The 22,902-nt window shown below is 45.2% G+C and overlaps 1 protein-coding gene across 2 annotated transcripts in view; it reads right to left on the bottom strand.

The window, feature by feature from the left end:
* Positions 1-4,366: 4,366 nt before the first annotated feature.
* Positions 4,367-22,902, bottom strand: part of ESRP1 (epithelial splicing regulatory protein 1) — a 36,103-nt gene continuing 17,567 nt past the window's right edge. The window contains exons 8-15 of one of the 2 annotated variants that reach the window (XM_082235290.1): positions 22,600-22,732; positions 22,468-22,510; positions 18,473-18,774; positions 15,838-16,056; positions 13,980-14,178; positions 8,756-8,924; positions 6,926-7,031; positions 4,367-5,592 (exon numbers count right to left, since the gene is read on the bottom strand). In XM_082235290.1, the coding sequence (XP_082091416.1) occupies positions 6,941-7,031; positions 8,756-8,924; positions 13,980-14,178; positions 15,838-16,056; positions 18,473-18,774; positions 22,468-22,510; positions 22,600-22,732 (1,156 nt within the window). In that variant the 3' untranslated portion in view covers positions 4,367-5,592; positions 6,926-6,940. The remainder of the gene's footprint in view (positions 5,593-6,925; positions 7,032-8,755; positions 8,925-13,979; positions 14,179-15,837; positions 16,057-18,472; positions 18,775-22,467; positions 22,511-22,599; positions 22,733-22,902) is intronic. The other variant, XM_082235291.1, reaches the window with a different exon arrangement.

The following is a 22,902-nucleotide window of genomic DNA, read 5'->3' as shown; positions in this document are numbered from 1 at the left end:
CCCCTTGGTGTTTTCAAATAGTGTTTGCTTAGAAGTACACAGAGAGATCAGAGCTGTCTGAAGAAATTACAAACCTGAGGAAGTCCAAATGCTCTCCTCCTTTCTAATTAACAGGACTCGCATAAGAACCTGCCCATACCCTAAGAGTTGTATCAGAAAACTTTGAAGGTTAGTGACTGGCAGCTGGGGATGGGGGGGCCACCACAGAGAAGGCCCTGTGGAATGCTCTTTTGAGAAAACACTCACTATAGCCTACATTGTATAAGGCACCAGGGATCTCAAATTGTGCAGGGCCCAGGCACCACTAGGGCAACTCTTGGCCAGAGTGTATCTATAGGTCCTTGGGTCCCAGATCGTGTCCTCCACTTCTCGCACATATTGGATCAACATCTGCCTGACTCAGAACCCAACCAGTCCCGATTAGACCATATCATTTGCCTCTGACTCAAACTGGCCAAGCCAAGCTGAGCCCTGCCCTGGCACTGTGGCTTAATGGGCAATATTTTCATGTTGCTCTTATTCTTTTATTATGGTCTTTTTAAATTGCTTATTGTTTTATGATTGACCTTTACATTGAGGTTACATTTCTGTTTTAGTTAGCCAGTTTGGAAGTCTCCCCCCCCCCCCATACTGACAAGTAGGAAAGAAAGTAGGAAAGAAAGCAATCAAGAGGGATTTTTTTTTTTTTTAAGGGACACCCTTTTCAGGATAGATCAACTTCCCTCCATTTCAATAAAGCTTGTGCAAGAGAACTTCTCTGTGCCTTTAACTTCCACCACAGCAAGCCCAAACCATTTTAATCAGCCTTGTACAGTGGTACCTCGGGTCACATACAGATCAAGTTAGATATGCTTCAGGTTACATACACTTCAGGTTACAGACTCCACTAACCCAGAAATAGTACCTCAGGTTAAGAACTTTGCTTCAGGATGAGAACAGAAGTCATGCTCCGGCGGCACGGCGGCAGCAGGAGGCCCCATTAGCTAAAGCGGTGCTTCAGGTTAAGAACAGTTTCAGGTTAAGAATGGACCTCCAGAATGAATTAAGTACTTAGCCTGAGGTAGCACTGTATTTAACAACTCAGTTAGCATCCATTGGCAGCAAGGAACTCCAATACAGGTGGGTTGGGGAGGGAACAAATATTCTCCCGCCTCCACTAGTCTACTTGGTTTCTGTGATGGCCACGGAGGAAGTCTACCCCTGTTCCACCAATTCTCTGGATAGAAGTAATGTTAAGCTCAAGAGGCTAGCAGCTTGCCCTTTCATGCTGGCTGTAGAATCACAGAATCACGGGATGTGGAAGATAATCTGGTGTAAATTCCATGCCCAATGCACAAATTTGTAGCTCCCCTGGCAGATGACCATTTAGCCTATGCTTAAATACTGCCCGTGAAGGAGACATCACTGCCTCCAGAGGCTGTCTGTTCCACTGTCTGCAGCTGTTGCTATTAGAAAGTTTTTGCTTATGCAGATATAGAAGGAAGAAATAGCAGGTTAACAGTTTGATTTCCTGCTCCCTCTTCTGGAATGGCTCAGAACAGCAGTGTGTACTGTACTATATTGCCGAGAAAATTAGTAATTTGTTGTTTTGTGGAGCTTGATGCTCGCTGGTGTCAGTTTGTTTAGAAAGTATGGGCAAATCTGCATGGCAGTTTTGATAAGTGCTAATGTGCATTTGATGCAGAGAGAGAGAAAGAATTCTCCAATCTAAATTATCTCTAGTTCTGTTTCGATTTATACTCACAGCGGACAGATGACTTATGTAAGTTATGCATGCGACTGTAAGGGTGGTCTAACAGTATAACAAAAAATGATGAAGGTTTGCAGAATTCATCTCACCATAGTGGGCAAGACTGATCAGGTGACCTGTGTGCCTGATCAGGTGATTGGTCATCTGTGCCCGGATGCTCAGGACAACTTCAAGGTACCTGCTCTGCCTTCTTATGGTGCTTTATCTTTAAAATGGTCTTGAAATAGACTGCCCTTCAACAGAGCTGTCTTCTGTAAGAAGAAGAAGAGAAGGAGTTTGGATTTGATATCCCACTTTATCACTACCCGAAGGAGTCTCAAAGCGGCTAACATTCTCCTTTCCCTTCCTCCCCCACAACAAACACTCTGTGAGGTGAGTGGGGCTGAGAGACTTCAAAGAAGTGTGACTGGCCCAAGGTCACCCAGCAGCTGCATGTGGAGGAACGGAGACGCGAACCCGGTTCACCAGATTACAAGTCCACCGCTCTTAACCACTACACCACACTACACCACAAGCTGGACAGATGGTCCCCTGGGCAACCATTTCACTCTTTTGCTGAGAGCACCTTTTCTTAGATGAAGGGTGTGTGTGGAAATCCCTCTGTACTTTTAACTACCAGCAGCCAATTTTAAAACCACTAAGCTGGGCCAGTAAAGCACACTATTTGCTAATGAGATGAAATGGCACCATGAAGCAGCCAAGCCAGATGAAAGCGAAAGCTACTTATTTATACACCTTTGCACCACATGAGCTTTTAAGAAAATGTTGGAGAATCTAATGCGGATGGTGCTTTTGAAGTGGCTTTCCCCACTATTACTAGGTTGCAGAGTTGAACAAATCAAGGTGGAAATATCGTACGCGAGGCCTTCGTGTTTTGAATGCAGATGTTTCCTATTTCAAACAGCTTTTGCAAAAGCACCTTCCACCAGATGTTTAAAAGAGCCAGTTCTCCCTTCCCTCCCACCCATCTACCTTGCGTATTATACTAGCCACAGCCCAGAAATAAATTCCTATTGCAATCTCATGGGTAGGGAACAATGGCAGACTTACTGCAAGGGGGAAATCACTGTACTTCCTGTTCACCAATACCCCCCTCTCAAAATGGGGTACATGCGCTCTCCAGCACTGAAGAGGGGGGTGAGGCCAGCCTTCATGTTCCCTCTGGCACATCTTCTGTACACAGTAGAATGCTCTATGCCAGACCTGAACTTGACAGACATTTGGAGTCTGCATCAGATCCCCCTAGAAAGGGATGGTCCAAGGAGGTGTGGGGCATTGCCATGTCTATATGTTTAGCCAATCAGAAGAGGTCTTTAAGAGGTGTTACAAAACAAGGCCATTTTGATATTGTATGGTCTCCAATTACATGCTTTATAAAGATAGTGCTTTGAATAGGCCTTATACGGCAAGGCTACTCCTTATCAATATGGGACTCTTGCTTCCAAAATGCCCCTTTGCATATTCTACTGTATTACAAAGCCTGCAAAAGTATACTGAACTGTCTGTTCATTCCCCCCCCCAACTGCAGTAATGTGCTCCACAGAGACCCCCGTTTTCATTTCTTTGTCTTGTCTGCAGGTTTTTGAAAACTTAAACACATCTTTTTTTTAAACAACAACAAAAAGGTGTTTATTACAGCAGTAAACTGAAAGGGTGGGGAAGAATCTTTAGTTGCAATTTGGAATACAGTGGTACCTCGGGTTACATACGCTTCAGGTTACACACACTTCAGGTTATAGACTCTGCTAACCCAGAAATAGTACCTCGGGTTAGGAACTTTGCTTCAGGATCAGAACAGAAATCGTGCTCCGGCGGCGCGGCAGCAGCAGGAGGCCCCATTAGCTAAAGTGGTGCTTCAGGTTAAGAACAGTTTCAGGTTAAGAATGGACCTGGGGAACGAATTAAGTACTTAACCCGAGGTACCACTGTATTGTTACCTTACAGCAGCTGAGACTGCTGCTGCTAACAGGGCTGGCCATTGCTGTTGGAGGACAGAGCTGTGCAAAAGCTGCCTCTCTTCATTCCCCAAACCAGCCTGCTGCTCTCAGGTGGAGTGGAGGACGCTGTCCCAACTGCTAGTGTTGAAGTAAGTGTCAGCTGTCACTCTGGTCAGGTTTTGAACATAGATGGGGAAGGAGAGGGCCAACTTGCACTTTTATCCCAACTTCCCTCCCTCCTCAGACAGAGGTTTTGAAGAAGTGATTTGGTCTCGTTCATGGCCGTTGTGTTCTCTCTTCCTCCCAGAAGGGAAGGGTGGTGACAGGAGGCTGTATGTTTTAAGTGATATTTCCTTAATAAATGGACACACAGCAAACCCTCAGCACTTTAGCATACTACCGATTATACAGAACATTGCATTCGAAGGACCTGATGCATATGTTATGAAGATGGCATGTGCCAGCCAGGAAATCTTGCGGAAAAGGTCCGGATTGCGCAATGATCTTTGGGAAACGATTTCCACACAGCTCGGCACTGCAGCTGTTTATTTTACAAGAACCAGCCCCATTGAAGGATGCCAACTCTGCTCTGCTCTGCTGGGAGAGCAGGTGACCAACATTCCGTAATAATCAAGCAATAATGGGGTGTGTACAGAATGCAACTCGAGGGGTCCACAAATGGATTTAAAACAGTTTTAATACTTGTAGAAGATGCAAATGCAATGTAAGTCAAGGAGCAAAACATCCACATAGCAGGGTGGTACAAAATCCATGTAGAGCAGCTCAAAAAACGCACTTCTACAACAGTGATATGGTCTGTTTTTAATTTTTTTTTAATGCTTTCGGTAACAATTCATTCTTTTAACTCAGCAGACAGGGCAGGTACTAAAAGTTAAAAGGAGAGTTTCTGGGTTACAATTCTCCCAATAATCTCCGATAAACCTCCAATACCATCCAATCTAGTTACTGCCTCCGTAGTCAAGACCACTGTGAGCAAGTATTGTGTTCCCATTATTTCCAAGTGTCAGATTTTATTATCATACCAGTAATTCTAAGTTCTGTATCTTATGAGAGAAGAATGGAAGGGTTTGTGTATTGTTACAATACCCTCATTCCCCCCCATTAAAATAATCCTGGGACAGTAACTTAAATATACAGTAGTCCAAATGTGCAATATACAAGTTTAGAACATTACATTTTATACTTTATATGCATATAATAATATATAATCTATTTTACAAAAATGTTACAGCATTTTCTCCCCCAAAGTATTGCATTTCACATTCTTAACCAAATCTAGACTGTCAAGTAAGCCTGGTTAGAATCCAGTTTTTTAAACAAATAAATATATACAAACACAAAGCAAACAATTCTTTATATATATAAAAAAACCCAAAAGGCACAATCCCAAGGTCTTAAGAAGCCTTTATTTTATGGATATATAAAAATAATAATTTTGTGTGCAAATAAAAATGAAAGGTTGGTTTTGTTGGGTTTTTCTTTTGTTTTTGTAGTGATTTAATCTCAAGGAGGACCCTTTGTGTGATAGGTGAATTTAACGCTTTGAATGCCAGGGCAACGAAAACATCCAGCAATATCCCTCCCTTGTGAATTTGGCAACTGTGCTATCAAAGTAGTGAATGTCCCAGAAACTTTAAATTGCAAGCTTGCACCTGGGGTGTGCGGAGGGAGAGAAGCATCCCTATGGCCAACTGTGCATATGCCTAGTTTTTGTTTCCAAATAATAATTAGAAAACACCACGAAAACACAAAATGACAGGTAGATATCCAAGACAGTGGAAACTTCCCATGTGCTAGAAGGGTTCAGCCACTGTAGAATTAGGAGTGAAGTCAGAGGGACCGGCATTTGGTTGGCTGAAGTTGTGCAGGAAGTTTAAGTGGAGCCTAAAAGAAACAGGCAAATAATAATAATAATAATAATAATAATAATAATAATAATAATAATAATAATAAAGTCCTCCCCGGCCAGAGCCGGGCTCAGGGCTGCTAACACCAGTAAAATTACAATAAAAACATAAGGGGGGGGGGCCTGAGAGACCAATTTAAAATATGGGTTAAAATACAATTTAAAATGTAGTCTCATTTTAATAGTAGCCCATAGATCAAAACCATAAGGGGAGGGAAACATAAGGGTCAGACTGAGTCAAAACCAAAGGCCAGGCAAACACCTCTGTCTTGCAGGCCCTGTGGAAAGATGTCAGGTCCTGCAGGGCCCTAGTCTCTTGTGACAGAGCGTTCCACCATGTCGGGGTCAGTAGTGAAAAGGCCCTGGCCCTAGTATAGACCAATCTAACCACCTTGCGACTTGGGACCTCCAAAGTGTTGTCATTTGTGGACCTTAAGGTCCTCCACGGGGCATACCAGGAGAGGTGGTCCCACAGGTACGTGGGTCCTAGGCCACATAGGGCTTTAAAGGTCAAAACTAGCACCTTAAACCTGACCCTGTACTCCACTGGGAGCCAGTGCAGTTGGTAAAGCACTGGATGAATGTGATCCCGTGGCAAGGACCCCGTAAGGAGCCTCGCCGCGGCATTCTGTACCCGCTGGAGTTTCTGGGTTAGCTTCAAGGGCAGCTCAGCATAGAGCGAGTTACAATAATCAAGCCTGGAGGTGACCGTCACATGGATCGCTGCGGCCAAGATCAGGGCGAGAAAGGTAAGGGACCAACTGCTTAATATGGCGGAGATGGAAAAATGTCACCTTTGCTATGGCTGCAACCTGCGTTTCCATGGAAAGGGAGGCATCGGTTACACCCAAGCTCTGAGAGTTCTGTAAACTAGCGCTGAAATTCATTTTGCTTATAGTCTTAAATAGACTCCACCCTGCCGGCCCCAATCTACCAGTTCATTACCATGTGAGGGCTGTCCCTCAATAGAAGGATTCAGGCAACAGCTACCCTTAAACACAAGAAGCTGAGCATGAACAGTTGCATCCTTAAACACAATATGCCAAGCATGTAACCACAAGTTGGCATGCGCACAAGGGCAGTCAGCTACTAAAGCACTGTGCCGCCCCTCAACACTTGGAAATGGCAACGTAGGAGTATTTTAGCTGCCGATCCTGGCTTCAAAAGGCTTGGAAGGACATGCAGGGGAATGAAGGGAAGGAGGAAGGAAAAAGATCTGGGGGTAATTGTAAGCACCCACTCCCCAAATAGCTACTCCCAAAGTTCAGTGCGTACATTGTGCATTTGGGAGAAGATGTTGCTGAACCTTACCTTTGTTAGGAAAATCTAACTGCTTGGACCTTTGAAGACAAATCCGTTCTTTGGGCACTGACCTGGCCGATTCATCTGTGTGTACAGATCCATTCTCTGCTGCATACTATAAAAATTACAATTAATATGTGTTGCAAGGGGAACAGTTGTTAACACAAAGCTTAGCTTGTAACATCATCCCAGGCTCATTCCATAAAGAGCGTAAGGTGTGTCTATTGTCTGCTAGCACTATTACTTGATTCCTAGTGTCTGTTTAACATTTACAGTTAAGTAAAAGTTGGATTCCAGAGAAGGCTTTCAGCAATCACATAATGGCAATTGCTATCAAATGTTCACAGTTTTACCCCCCTGCATCCGGTGGGCTTGAATAAAGACCCCAAGGTACACATGGATTTCTATTAATCATGATTATTGTAGAGAAGACTGATTAGATAGCAACTTTTTCCAGATGTACTTGGTTACTCAGGTCAGGCTCTCAGGATATGCACTTGGGGCAAGGAAAGCCAGCGGAGTTTTAGTGAACAGCCTGTACCGAACTTGAACTTAAAAATACAACTCCATAAGGCAGTTCAGGACCTCAGGAGTCACAGCCTAACTGGGTACTGGAATATTCCCCAAAAGACTTCGGGTTTGGTTTGGCTTCTATTTCAATACCTTCTTCTGTCCTCATCCTTGTCTCAGCCAGAACATTTTCCAGGATCACAAACCAGCTCCTTTCCCAGTGCTCAAGAACTACTACAGCTCCACCATCATATGAGCCTCCATTCCTCCGATATGCTGAGTTTCTGGACTTCCTTTTCCTTTATGCTGCTCTCTGGGGCTCATCTCCTCCAACCCTGCTAGGCTCCATTAAATTTCCAAGGGGAATGCCTGTGGCACATGCCCACCCCCCGTCACTGCTAGACTAGCTGCCAATGCACAGAGTAAATATTCAGTTATTCCCCGCTAGGTGGTTCCAAAAGTCCATTTACTAAATAGTATGGGGGTAGTCCAGTGTTTCCCAATTGTAGTGTTTTGGACTACAATTCCCATCATCCCTGACCAGTGGTCCTTGCTAGCTAGGGATGATGGGAGCTGTAGTCCAAAACCAGCTGGAGACCCAAGTCTGGGAAACAGTATGGTAGCCAATCCACTGCATCAGCTTTACTCGGCATGGTCAGTGGTCGGGGTTGATGGGAGTTACAGAATAGAACATCTGGAGGACCATACTGGCTACCCTTGCTTTAGTGCAATGCACCCTTGTACATAATTTCTGACCAATTACAGGTGCTCTGTACTCTTATATATGTCTGATTGAGCTATCTGGGACATACGCTCAGGTAAGTGTGCGTGTACAGCAATCTTTCTCCAAACTTGGGTTCCCAGATGTTAAAGGACTACAGCTTCCCTCATCCTCAACCATAGGGCTGTGGCTGGTTGTTATGATGTGGGGTCAACAACATCTGGAGACCCATAGTTTTAGGAGATGCGAGTGCACAAAACTGCAACCTTAGTCTCTCTTAATTTGCAGATCAAGAAGGGAGTTGACAGAAATTGCAGACACACACACACAAACCCTTTCCTTGCACGAACAAGAAAGCCACTTAGGATCCAAGTCAGTGTTATTTTAAGACAGGTCAACATCCTTTCCAACTGATAAAACATTTCTCACAGGTGACAAGTCCAAACTCACTCTCCCTACCCGTAATACAACAGCAGCAATCCGTAAAGCATCCTGATCGGTGATAAGCAACAGCTTGTTTTGCTGCAACATAGCATGTTCATAGCTTGCTATATTCCGCTACAAAAGAAGTCTGCCCCTCACTCTCTCTTTTTTGGCGTTTTGCTTACCTAGGGTAATATGCTGTGTAATTCATAAAGAGCTGAGTGCCAGCTGGATAATATGCTGTAGAAGGCTGAAGTGTCCGTGGGTTGAGGAGCATGGAGGGTTGGTAGAGTGCTGCGTCCGTCGGAATAACTGCCGCAGGAGCAGGGAAGGAGTAGGAAGGAGGAGACATGCCTAAACGACAGAACAAGACAGAGATGAAGAAGGTCAGTGCTTCTGCGCACAACCTTTTTTAAAAGCACAAAGCGTGATTAAGGCCAGGCTACACTCCCGATCCAGGTGGTCATTTCACAGCAGAAAGATGCAATTATACCACAAGCTATATTTTGCCCTCACACTTCTAGGAGGTAAAGGTAAAGGACCCCTAGACGGTTAAGTCCAGTCAAAGGAGACTATGGGGTTGCGGTGCTCATCTCGCTTTGAGGCCGAGGGAGCCGGCGTTTGTCCACAGACAGCTTTCCGGGTCATGTGGCTGGCATGACTGAACCACTTCTGGTGCAACAGGACACCATGACGGAAACCAGAGTGCACGGAAACACCGTTTACCTTCCCGCTGCAGCGGTACCTATTTATCTACTTGCACTGGCATGCTTTCGAACTGCTAGGTTGGCAGGAGCTGGGACAGAGCAACAGGAGCTCACTCCGTTGTGGGGATTTGAACCGCTGACCTCCTGATCGGCAAGCCCAAGAGGTTCAGTGGTTTAGACCACAGCGCCACCCACAGCACCCCTTCTAGGAAAAGCTACACTAATCGACACATACACAAAAAGGCCATACTTCTTGCTGACCACTGTTCTTAATCTGTTGAGTCATATTGCGGCCTTCATTGGAAAGAAGTATTCAGATCCAAAAATCTAAATAAACAATTAAACCAATCACACACTCAAAGAGGGTGCAGAGGTGGTGAGAGCTGTGGCCTAGGGAGAATCCTGCCTGATCATTTAGTGTAGGTTTCCTTCCAAATGTTTGGGATTATAAACTCCCATCATCTGACCACTAGTAGTCATGGTGGTTGGGGCTATTTTAGATTAGATTAGTTTAGAATGCCGCATGAACCCTAAACTGTGACTGAACTTAAAACCATGGTTAGCAAAAACTAGCCAGTTTCACAAACTATGGTTTGGAGATTTAGTTCTACTAACCAGTTAAGTTTAACCAGATGGCAAGGCAGGCTGTGGTTGGTAAAATGGAAGCGAGATCTTCCAGACTCCCCCCTGTGGCTATGCGAGCTGAGGGGAGAGCCCAAGGAGTGGTAGGTTTGTTCTCATAGTACTGAACCACGTTTCGCATTACAACCAAACTAGCCCCTGTGAACGGCAACTTTATACATAAAGAAAGATTACTCAAAGAGTTCTTCTGTCTGAACACTGGTCTGCCTCCAAGATCTTATTGCACGTTTAGTTTGGGCTATTCCTAAATCAGACACAAACCTAAGTAGCTGACATGTTGGGAATTTGGGACCAAACACTGACCCAAACTACACCCATTTGAAGTGGATGTTATCTCATGTCAAGCTGCAGGATTAGTAGAAGATACACAATACAGAAAAAGGAGCTCTGTCTACATATTATAGTCCTGTTCTCAACAATGAGGATGAAAAATATGTTCCACCATCCTCTTCCAGACTTAATGCCTTCCTTGTTTTTGAGACTGGCATATACTGAAGTATGGAGTGTTTAACTTCTAAAAGGAATAAGTCAGGACCAAAGCCTTTCTAGAAAGAATGTGTTTTCAAAGGTCTCTGACCTGATATTAATGTTTACACTCTGCTTTATGGCCCTGGCAGAACCCCCAAGGCAGCTTATAGAAATTAAAATTCCATATATAACATGAAAACCCATAATAATAAAGCCAAACCAATACAACCCAATAAAAATGGAAGTACTGCACAATTCACCAGTATCCAACAAACATAGGAAGCTGCCTTATATTGAGTCAAACCATTAGCTACATCTAGCTGAGTACTGGCTGTCAACACTGACAGCCAGTGACTTTCCAAGGTTTCAGGCAGACGTCTCTCCCAGGCCTACCTGGGCATGCCAGGGATTGAACCTGAGGCCTTTTGCACAGCAAGCAGGGCTCCACCACTGAGCTACAACCTTTCCATGCCAACACAACCAGCTACTCCAATTACTTTATAAAAGAGCCAAGTCTTAACTGACCTCCTGAAAACTAAGAGAGCACAAGCTGATAAGCTTCCCTTGGACAAGAATCCTGAAAAGAGAATGCTGCCCTCGAGATGGCTTTTGAAATGCAAAATAATTTGTGGAGCTGTAGCTGCGTTAGCTTCTTACAGCAAAAACAAATCAAAGATGCATCTGATGAAGTAGGCTTGAGTCCACAAAAGCTGAGGCCATTACAGATTTGGCTAGTCTTCCTCCCAGAACTACCAGGTGATCCTAGTCCCCCACTGAAGTCACCTGACAAATCATTTCACAATCCACACACACTTGACCTGTGCAAGCTTCTTTCCTGCCTTAAAGATATTCTGCATTCTCAGTTCCAGCAGAGAGCCTCGCCCCTCCCCAAGCAGGTGACACTCAACTTCACTCTGGCCAAAGCGGGTGGGGGAGAGAGAGAGGGGAACAAAGAAACAAAGAAAGAAGCTGGACATATTTCACCCTGCAGATGCTACCTTATTGGCGAGAGTAAGCCTCATTGAGCTCAGTAGGGCTTACATCTGAGCAGGCAGGCATAACAATACAGTCGTACCTTGGTTTTCGAACAGCTTAGCTCCCGAACGTCGCAAACCCGGAAGTGAGTGTTCCGGTTTGTGAACTATTTTTGGAAGCTGAACATCCGACCTGGCTTCTGACTGGCTTCTGCAGCCAATCAGAAGCCACACTTTGGTTTCCGAACATTTTGGAAGTCAAACAGATTTCCGAAATGGATTCCTTTCGACTTCAAGGTATGACTGTATACTGTACAGCAGGGGTAGCAAACATGGTATCCCCTCCAGAGGTTGCTGAAATACAACTTCCATCATTCCCTGACCATTGGTCAGATTGCCTGGGGCAATGGGAGTTGTGGTCCATCAATATCTGGAAGACACCATGTTTGCCATCCCTGCTGTAATTACTAGTTTTAATTCAACTTAACTGGCATTTCCTTGCTAGCTGAGAAAAGAGTTGTCCTGTGCAAATTTCTCCCCCTGCCCAGACCCCAAATCCCTGGAGGATCTGTGGCATATCTTTCTGGCATCAGTTTTTGTGATGACACCTGTGCCAGTTTGCAGTTTGCATCCTCAGTGGAGAAGGGGTGGAGGAGACACTGCACAAGGAGGAAGGGGCCCTTCCTGCTTCCCAGAGTCCCACTCAGCTTCTTTTTCACACTACTGATGGTTAGGAGTTAAGGGTACAGAAGGCTTTCAGGTAATAAAATCAAACAGGAAGGAAGATGCCTGCAGGGGCAACAGATCTACTGAGGGCTGGATCAGGCTCAGGGCATTTGGAGTCCATCTCCTCCCCAAGTAACTCCCTAGTGACGATCATGAGCTGGTCAAATGGGAATTAAGCAAAACAAGCAAATAGACCCAGTATTGCTGGATTCCAAATCTGGATTTCTTATGACACAGCTTTTTCGCTTTATGTTTTACTTCGCAGAGCAAACAGAAGCTAGTCCAAGATCAACCGATCAATACACCTGGGAGACTTTTACCAGGCGCAACTACTCTGTGAATGTGAACAGAGGGAGAAATATTGGACTAAACTCAACTTGGAAGCTTCTCACTGGCCATTGATAGTGGAATAACCAGGCTTTGTTCGCTCATTTCTGAATGGGGCATCTAATCGACATAGTGATTAGAACAGGGGTCAGCAAACTTTTCAGCAGGGGGCTGGTCCACTGTTCCTCAGACCTTGTTGGGAACCTAACTATATTTTGGGGGGACAATGAAGGAATTCCTATGCCCCACAGATAACCCAGAGATGCATTTTAAATAAAAGGACACATTCTACTCATGTAAAAACACGTTCATTCCCAGACCATCTGCAGGCTGGATTTAGGTGATTGGGCCGGATCCGGAGTGCAGAGAGAAGGGAGGATTTCTCTCTCCCCGCACCTTGTACTCAGTGGTCCCAATGAAAGTCACCACACCTGAAAGTCATTTGGGACTGAGGAACAGCCCACTTGGGTACCATTTGGATTCTGGAAGTTAAGATGCTATTCCACTTTCAGCCTGACGTAGAACAGTTATGATCAGATGTGATTACCGGCAAATCACCCATGTCATTAGGATGCACTCCTGGACTCCATGTTAAATTAACTACCTCTCTCACAAAGGCTGTGACTATTGAAAATAGTCTCCTATACCTTCTGAGGTTCTTAAGCGTAAATATACTGAAATATACATACTTGTAGTAATTTACTATGTCAGCCAGAATACATAGGTCTCATCCATCTGAGCAAAAAGCTCTTTGTTCCCTAACAACCCATCATTTTGGCTAACTTTGGTGTAACAAAATGCCCCGTACATGCTCCTCTGCATTTCCAGGTACCCATATTTGATATTGGCTTCTGCTGCCAGTCAGTTTAAAACAGGGGCCGGCAAGGCATGAGCCAGATCACTCCCGCAGAGATCCTCCGTGGGCCTGACCGGCACAGCACAATGGTGGAAATTGCTTCTGCGCATGCCCAGACACCGAAAATCATGCCTGCGCAGAAATTATTTTCGTGCATCTGGGCATGTGCAGAAGCGATTTCCAGCGCTGCGGACATGCACAGATGCGATTTCTGGAGCCATGGAAGACAGTCCCCACGCTGCGCTGGTTTAGAGCAGCACACGGGGACTCGCCAAGCGGGCGACTAAGTTCAGGGGCGGCTTGTGGGCTGGTTAAACGGCCTCGGTGGCCACTTCTGGCCCATAGGCCGCAGGTTGGGGACCCCTGGTTTAAAACACGATCCTGCAATTCTGAGCTGAAGTGCTCGAAATCAACACTTGCCCAGTGCAAATTAAACTCCAGAAGGTGTGGGGGTAGGAAGGTGTGGGTCAGCAGAAAAGCGAGAGTAAAGAAGCCAATCACTATCCAAATCACAGTAGTCCACAGCCAAAAGGGAGAACAAAAATCAAAGGCTGCTACCAATTTCAGATGGGAAAAGCTTTGCATTCCAGACCCCACAGACACGCTGATCCCTTCCAAGAGAGGAACACAAAAACAGAATGGGTGAAAGAAGCTCCGACACCTACCAGCGTACAGCAGAAAGTAGCGCCAAGACCCAAGCTAAACTTACATGGTAACTTACATGGTGGTGGGGATAAGCCATTTCGATTTAAAGTGCCCCCCATTAACACAAAGTTCATCTCCTCTGCAGAACACTGAAAGACTTCGACATATCTGTCCTTCATGGTTTTCTTATGGCACTTCTGAGCAGCCGTAAATGCTCGGTCTGACGATTTCATCTGGATAAAAGCGTCTCCGGAGGGACGACCCTAAGAGGGGAAAAGGAGAAAGGTGAGAGGCTGCAGCATCAAGACTAAAGGATTTACTCAATTTTTTAAAGAAAAAAACATCCGTGATGATAGCTCTTCTAAGTTTTACCTAGCACCCGTTATGTTTCAATAGTGGGGGGAAAGTATAACTTTTATTCCTTGCTGTAAAGCAGCAATATGCCTGTTGGGCGACAGTCCGACAGAGTTCTTATGTACCAGGAAGTTATTTTGAAGAGCACAGATTAAAACAGTTCATGTTACATCCTAGGATAAATAATTGCAGGACATCTTTCTGAGCCAGGCTTGTAGTCAATGTGACGCCCTAACCCGTTTCTACATCGACAAGCAGTAGCCGGGAAACATCACTGGCCGTTGCTAGGCACCCGAGAAAGCAAGTCAACTGTACAACTCCATCCCATAATCATGCGACCAGTGAAGAGCAGCTGTGGCACAACCAGGGGCTGCAGTAGTGCCCAGTTAGCACCATAACAAGGTGGGAGGTGCAAATTTTGACGTGCCGTGAATCCTGCCTCAAGGACTGCCTCTTTTCATGTGAACCTACCAGGACCCCGAGATCATCTTCTGAGGCCCTCCTTCGTGTGTCCCCTCCTCGAGAGGTTTAGAGGGTGGCAACATGAGAACGGGCCTTCTCACAGCGGCAAGATTGCTATTAGCTAAAAATTGGAAATCTCAAGAAATGCCAACGGTAGAAGAATGGCAGATGAAGATGCTGCAGTTTTTGGAGCTGGCAGACCTGACTGGAAGAATCCACGATCAGAAAGAAGAGGAATACCAAGAAGACTGGAAGAAATTTAAAGACTATTTAGTTAAATATTGTAATATAAGATAAGTAGAAAATACTTGAAAATACCAAACAGGCCAAGAATTAGAATAAGAATGTTGTATATTAATATGGAGCTAAGTCAATAAGAAAAGAGATGAAGATAGTGAATTGAAGGAGTTAATTGTAGTAGTAAGATGATTTTGGAGAACTGTTACAAGGTGATACAATGAAATTCAGTTAGAGGGGATTTGAGGAAGTCAGTTAACAATGAAATTTAAAATGAACTTTTGAAAGAATATGTTTCTATTTTTTTCCTTGTATTATTGTAGTGTGTTTTCTTTTGTATGTTTTATATGTTTTATCTGTTAAAATCAAGAAAAAAAGAACGGGCCTTCTCTGCAGTGGCTCCCCGTCTGTGAAATGCTCTCCCCAGGGAGGTTCACCTGGCACCTTCATTATACACCTTTAAGTGCCAGGCAAAAATGTTCCTTTTTAGTTCAATAAATAAATAATAATAATACATAGGAGCCGCGAGCCACGGCAGAGTTCACCACTATTTAGTTCTCTGAGGACAACCCTTTATAAAAACCAAGAACACACAGGAAGGGGGGTTCTATACAGCAGCAGTGGGGAACTGGGAGCCTCACAGCACAGTGCTTTGCAGGCACATCAGCTGATCATCAGCATCTGAAAAAAAACCCTATTTGGCTCGGTCACACATCTTCCAAATTTATAGGCATAGGGAGGTGAGAGTGGCTTGGCTGAAATGGCCTCAAAGAGGCCAAGTGGAGAGGCCTGGCGGGCCTGATTAGGCTAGAGGCTCCGCACTGCTACTGCGCCCTTGGGAGAAAATTGGGATTGTCCTCTCCACTTACCTGGTGGTTTAATACCATGTGAACCCCATGAGTCCTGATATCTCCAGAGAACTCCCCTAAGAATCCCAGAATGTCTTCTATAGTGGCGGCATACGGAAGCCCCCGCAGCCGTATGCAGTCTCTGACGTTGGTGGGAGGTACAAATTGCTGAGGTAGTACGGGAAGGATGGGCGGAGCAGGGAGAGGAATGAGAGGCACAGATGAGTATCTGTTCAGTACCTGCAATAAAATAAAATAAAATAAAATAAAATAAAATAAAATAAAATAAAATAAAAATACGTTAACAGACAAGTGGCTTCCCTGTATTTCGGATTATAGCCTGCACCGTCACATCGTATTTTGTTAGCATTGTTAAGTTCCCATTTAACTAAAAGCAAAGTAAGACAGCTCATGCCTGATCATTCCTCTAATTAGGCAGCTGGTGTATGTGGTACAAAGAGGCCAAGAGAAAAAAGAAGAGGTGGCTTCTTACTGGCAGGAGGAATCCCAAGGCACACCAGAAGATCCTGTACTCTTGAATGCAGCAGCTAGACTGGTGACTGGGAATGGCCACCGAGATCATATAACACCAGTCCTGAAAGACCTACATTGGGCTCCCAGCACGTTTCCGAGCACAACTCAAAGTGTTGGTGCTGACCTTGAAAGCCCTAAATGGCCTTGGCCCAGTATACCAGAAGGAGCGTCTCCACCCCCATCGTTCAGCCCGGACACTGAGGCCCAGCGCCAAGGGCCTTCTGGAGTTCCCTTGCTGCGAGAAGTGAGCTTACAGGGAACCAGGCAGAGGGCCTTCTTGGTAGTGGCGCCCGCCCTGTGGAACACCCTCCCATCAGATGTCAAGGAAATCAACAACTATCTGACTTTTAGCAGACATCTGAAGGCAGCCCTGTTTAGGGAATTCTTAAATGTTTGGTGTTTTATCGTGTTTTTAATATTCTGTTGAGAGCCGCCCAGAGCGGCTGGGGAAACCCAGCCAGATGGGCGGGGTGTAAATAATAAATTATGATTATGAAAGGACTCTTCCATTTGTGAATTGGCAGGAGGTAAAGGCTGCCTATTGCACGTCTCATGCTGCATCCCCAAATGCTGACAGCAGAGAGCAGCACAGAGGCATCAAACTCTCAGCCCAACCGAGTTAGGCCTGCCATTTGAGACAGTAGCCTGGCGAAGGTTTTATACTGCTGCTTTTTAACTGCCGACTGCAGTACTAGTAGATGAGCGTTTTAATTTGTGTTCATGTGATTTTATTGGTGTGAACCGCCCTGGGCTCCCTTTAGGGCGGAAGGGCAAGCTATACATTTGCATGCAATAATGATCTGCCTCATCCCTCCAGCATGAGGCCATATAAGAATAACAACAACCATTTTATTATTTATAAATAATATGGCTCTCTCTCTCTCTCTCTCTCTCTCTGTGTGTGTGTGTGTGTGTGTGTTTGTACCCTGACTTTTCCCACTGACAGCAACTCAAGGTGGCTTACAGATAAAATTAGAAGAGCTAAAAACATTAGGGAGGAGGGAATAAATAAAAACCAGTTAAACATTAATATAAATAAAAACCAGTAAAACATTAATATTAAGATAATAACAATAGAAGCTGCACAGCACCAGCCCTTTCATTAAGCCCAGCCTTGGCTGGGGAGGGCGGGGTATAAATAAAAATAATAATAATAATAATTATTATTATTATTATTATTAAAAGCAGTCTGCTCCCAAAAGCCTTAGGAATAAGACGGTCCTCACCTGCCGGCTGAAGGGCAACAAGGAAGGAGCCAGCTTAACTTCTCTAGAGAGGGAGTTCCAAAGTCGAGGAGCAGCCACCGAGAAGGCCCTCCCCTGCGTCCCTAACCTAGGGTGCTTGTGAGGGTAGTAGGTCCCAAAGGGGACGACGGAAGGGTGGCAAGGAGGGACTGGGCTTGGTGAACCATCAGGCAAGCATTCTACAGGCTCAGCAACACCACCAGACCTTTTAAACTGTGAAAGAGGAATGGCTCCCTGGCAATTTAAAAAGTTTGCAAGGATGGTAGTGGAATTGGCCTCTGAAAAATGCTCTGCTGTGATCCGCTGCACTCCAACCGTAACGTTCCCGCTCCCATTTGTTAGAATGAAAACAGAAAGGGACTACTGAATGAGTTACTGGTACGCTACAAACACACTTTCCAGTCATCACTTTTGTAATTCTACATTCTTGGATCATGCGTCTTCTCTCAAGCTACAGCCCATTGGCTCAGAGATGTTGCAGCCGGGATCTGAATGCGCAATTCTGAGCAAGACTTAAAAGCTGACATCGTCATTTATTATTTGTACCCTGTCCATCTAACTGGGTTGCCCCAGCCACCCTGGGCAGCTTCCAACATATTATCTATAAAGAAAACATTAAACATTAAAAAGCTTCCCTGCCTTCAGATGTCTTCTGCAGGCTATATAGTTTACTCATCTCCTGAATACCTCTTGACAGCTGAAGCTCAGAAATACCCAATCAAACAATGTAGAAATTTTATGAAATAAAACAGTATATAATCTTGTATTGGCCCTGGACCCAACACTGAATAGACTCCTGCTACAACTTCCTCTGTCCCACAAAAATTCCGTTTCCCAACAGATTCCTTTTATGACATTAAATCAAGTCCTTAACTCACCTGCTGGACCTCAGCAGCTGTACTCCTGAAGAGCTCTATGTACCTTTTGCCCAACAAGTCCTTGTGTTTCTTTAGCGCATTCTGTGCATATTCCTCACAGGCAAACAACACAAACGCATCCCCTGTCGGCCTACTGTCAGGATACGTCACGAAAAGGATCCCTTCTTTTCCACCCGTCACGGGACAGTGCTGACCAAAGAATGCCAACACTTCATCAGTGGTGACGTTGAACGGGAGGCCGCGCATACGAAGGATCACTTGGTTCTCTTTCGAAAGGAACTGAGCCACTTCATTGGACGTGCCTGGAAGAACCAATGAAGTTAGAGGTTGAGATAGTTGTTCGTTTCCCACAGTTATGACAGAGTAAAATGGCTCAGGACCGCAATACCTCAAGAACCGCCTTGTTCCATATGAACCTACCCGGACCCTGAGATCATCTTCTGAGGCCCTCCCTCATGTGCCGTCTCCTCGAGAGGTCTGGAGGGTGGCAACACGAGAACGGGCCTTCTCTGCAGTGGCTCCTCATCAGTGGAATGCTCTCCCCAGGGAGGTTCGCCTGGCGCCTTCATTATACACCTTTAGGCGCCAGGCAAAAACATTGCTTTTTAACCAGGCCTTTGGTTGACCTGATGGACATCCTATACCCTTTTAAAATGTGGCTCTTTGTGGGGGGTGTTATTTGGGTTATTGTTTTTATTTTGATTTTATATATCGTGATCTTTTCTGTGAACTGCCCGTAAACCTCCAGGTATAGGGCGGTATATAAATTAAATCAATCAATAATGTAATGTAATGTAGCAACTCCTCTCCCTGTGTGGCCTGTGCTCATTTCAAGAAGACTCACATCTACAACGTACATTTAAAGCACTCCAGTGCCACTTTACCTGTCAGGAAGAATCATGGGAACTGTAGGTTGTAAAGGTCCTGGGAACTGTAGCTCTGTGAGGGAACAGTTCCCAGCATTCTTTAAGACTAGGAGAAGAGTGCCCTTCAATGTATACAGTGGATGGAAGTTTCTTTACTTCTATACAAGAGCCAGAAATACCACCACAAGGGACACACCCCAACAAGTCTGGCAATGAAATTCCTTTAGCTGTTTGCGAGGTCCACCCTTACCTGAGGCAACGTGTGGGATTTGTTTAGTTTTTCAGAGCCTGCACGCAACTAGTGCTTTTGAAATGCTAAGCTTCCAAATCTAGAAGCTATTTTTATGGCCTTATAAATGCAAGGGGACTGGCCTTTGCCCCAAAGAGTCTACAATCACTTTGGTGGTTTTTTTGCCTATTGGCAATGCCAGGTACAAGGCTGCTTGGGAATTCGAAGAAGAAGAAACCCCGTGCCATTTTGAAATCAGGTGGCTAGAATCAGTGCTGTTTTGAAAGGTTCGTTCAGCCACTGCAACGTGAAACGGTGTCCAGTTGCATCCAAGTGTGGATGAAAACCTGCTCCTTGATCTCAGGACCCACCTCACAAAATTTGGTTGTGATATCTTCAAAGGTTTCCAAATTCAAACAAGCAACTTTTTGAAATATGCAGCAGATCAGCAGGTGGGGAGTTTCCCATAAAGATTGTTGCAGTTATGGTATTTTTTCTATAATTAGTCAGCATTCTGAAGGGCAGCTAGTCCCTCCTGCCTCCCCCAATTGTGGGTGTGTGGAAATCTTATTACTTTTAAGAATGTTAACTATTCGTGCCAAGGAGCTTTGAGAATGCACCACAGATCAGGGGCAGAGCACGCAATCTGCAGACAGAAGGTCCTCAGTCAAGTCTCTAGGTACAACGCAACCCCCAGGATGGCCAAAGGTCAAAGATGAGGGGAGCTGTACTCCAGCAACATCTGCAGGGCCACAGGCTCCACATCCCCGCTCTACGCAACAGATGAGCCAACAGCCTGTCTTGGCACAGCCCTTCATCTACAAAAGACATAAGGCTATAGTGACATGATCAAAGGCTATAATAGCATGATCACACCCAGATAAAATCTTGCAAAACTGGGCCTGCACCAGAACTTTCTCTCAACAGCAGGAAGCAGACCTCTTTCTCGTAAATCACGCTACTGCACAAGCCATATCCAAGTAGCATTCAGCGGCACCTAAAAGCTTATTGCACCTAACTCCATAGTGAAGCAATTTCTGTAACCTCTGATGATGTGGGAAGCTCCGTATTATCAGATCCTTCACTTTGCCTCCCCCCAGTATCCAAACAGCTGCAAGGTCATGGCAAATACAGGCCTGCCACGTGAGGGTCTGCAGGGCCACACTTTTAACTGTCTCCCTATTCTCTCGTGGCTCCTTCTGGCTTCAACATTCATAAAAAGCATCTGCAATGGGGAACCTGCTGCACCCATGTTCGCTCCCTGGGTGATCAGGGTTCCAAATTATGCAGGGAGCTTAGAAAAAGTATAATCAGAGTTGCATGACAGTGGCAGGGCAAGGAAAGCTTGCGGCACAGCCGCTTCATACTTTCAACTGAATAGTTCTGCATTAAGGCCCAGTTCATACATTAATGTTGTACAATGCAAGTCCCATCTACACTGCATTGGTAGCGTCTGAATAGCTGAGACCTTCGTGGCTGCTCTCTCCACATCCAATTTTATGCCAGTCTATTATTATTTTTAATAAATAATAATAATATACCACCCTTCATCTGAAGGTCAAAGAGTGGTTTACAGCATGTAAACAGAAAATACTTAACAAAACAACAAGCAAGCAATAATTCCCCACAACAACCCCCCCTCAATAAACCGACACAGAAACAGTGGTACCTTGGGTTACGAACTTAATTCATTCTGGAGGTCCGTTCTTAACCTGCAACCATTCTTAACCTGAGGCACGCTTTTGCTAATAGGGCCTCCCACTGTTGCCAGAGCGCGATTTCCATTCTCATCCTGTGGCAAAGTTCTCAACCCGAGGTACTACTTAGCGGAGTTTGTAACCCAAAGTGTTTGTAACCCAAAGTGTTTGTAACCTGAGGTACCACTGTATTATGTTGGCCAGTGTTCCAAAAGTGCCCCATTCTTTTTGAAGCCACATTACTATAGGTAAAATGGTAAAGGACCCCTGGATGGTTAAGTCCAGTCAAAAGCGACTATGGGATTGCGGTGCTCATCTTGCTTTCAGGCCGAGGGAGCCGGTGTTTGTCCACAGACAGCTTTCCGGGTCATGTGGCCAGCATGACTAAACCGCTTCTGGTGCAACGGAACACCTTGATGGAAACCAGAGCACATGGAAACGCCATTTACCTTCCTGCCGCAGTGGTACCTATTTATCTACTCATGCTGGTATGCTTTTGAATTGCTAGATTGGCAGGAACTGGGACAGAGGAACAGGAGCTCACCTCATCATGCGGATTTGAACCACTGACCTTACAATCGGCAAGCCCAAGAGGCTTGGTGGTTTAGTCCACAGCGCCACCGCGGCCCTGGAACATTACCTTACTGCATATTCTCAAAATATGACTGGTGCCTCTGGATCAGTGCCAAGTTATATAAAATGCACCTCCAAAGAGAGAATACCTGATCTGAGGGGGCAGGGAGGCTGTCCCTCAGACCACTCTGGAAGCTTAATGGCAGAGAGAGATCTGGCGCAGAGATTTGGCTGGATAGACAAAACGTTCAACTCCATAGTACAGTTTCATTTGACCATGTAATAACATGCTAGGTAGCCCGTGTGACACAGCAGTTGGGAGTGTAAGACAAGGGTGACCAGGGTTCAAATTCCTACACAGCCATGCAACTCACACCTTGAGCCAGTCACAGCCTAACAGACCTCACAGGGTCGATGAGAGGATGACAACAAGGAGGGGGACAACCACGTATGCCACCTGGAGCTCCTTGGAGGAAAAGGTGGGATATAAATGCAATAAATCAGCAAAGCAAAAAACATTTATATACTGCTTTATATCATAAAGTGTCAAAGTAGTGTACAGAATAGTAAATTCATACTTTAAAACCCTACCATAAAAAAACACCCATCACCAGATTAAAGAACAATTACCTCCAGCAATTTTCAAGAAGTCCTCCCCAGTTGCTTTGTACACCTGAGAAATGGAAAGGGAAATGATTATGCTGGGAGAAGCCCTCCGTATCATTTAATCCAAACACCAATTTTGGAGCCTGAGCAACATACCTCAATGTACCGGTTCCCCATGTGATGCTTGTGTCTTTGCAACGCCAGATCTCGGTGCTCCTCACTGACAAACCTGACAAGAGCTTCTCCGTTCCTCCTGCCTTGGGCGTTGAGGCAAAGTGCGGCCCCGCCTCTAAAGAGTTAAGGCAGCAAACAGAGGCAGCCGTAAGCATTATGTCTCACCTTGCAAAACCAGCACTTACACAAGTCAAAGGCAAGCCGCACTGGGTGTTCTTAGGTGCATTCACACCTCCCTTTTGAAAGCAGGAGTAGCTACTTGCAGAAGTAGCTACTTGCATGTGA

The sequence above is a fragment of the Podarcis vaucheri genome (genome assembly GCF_965113315.1).
Source record: "Podarcis vaucheri genome assembly, chromosome: 8".
Taxonomy (NCBI): Eukaryota; Metazoa; Chordata; class Lepidosauria; order Squamata; family Lacertidae; genus Podarcis; species Podarcis vaucheri.
The sequence above is the reverse complement of the archived record's forward strand: the minus strand, read 5'-3'. Positions and strand labels throughout refer to the sequence as shown.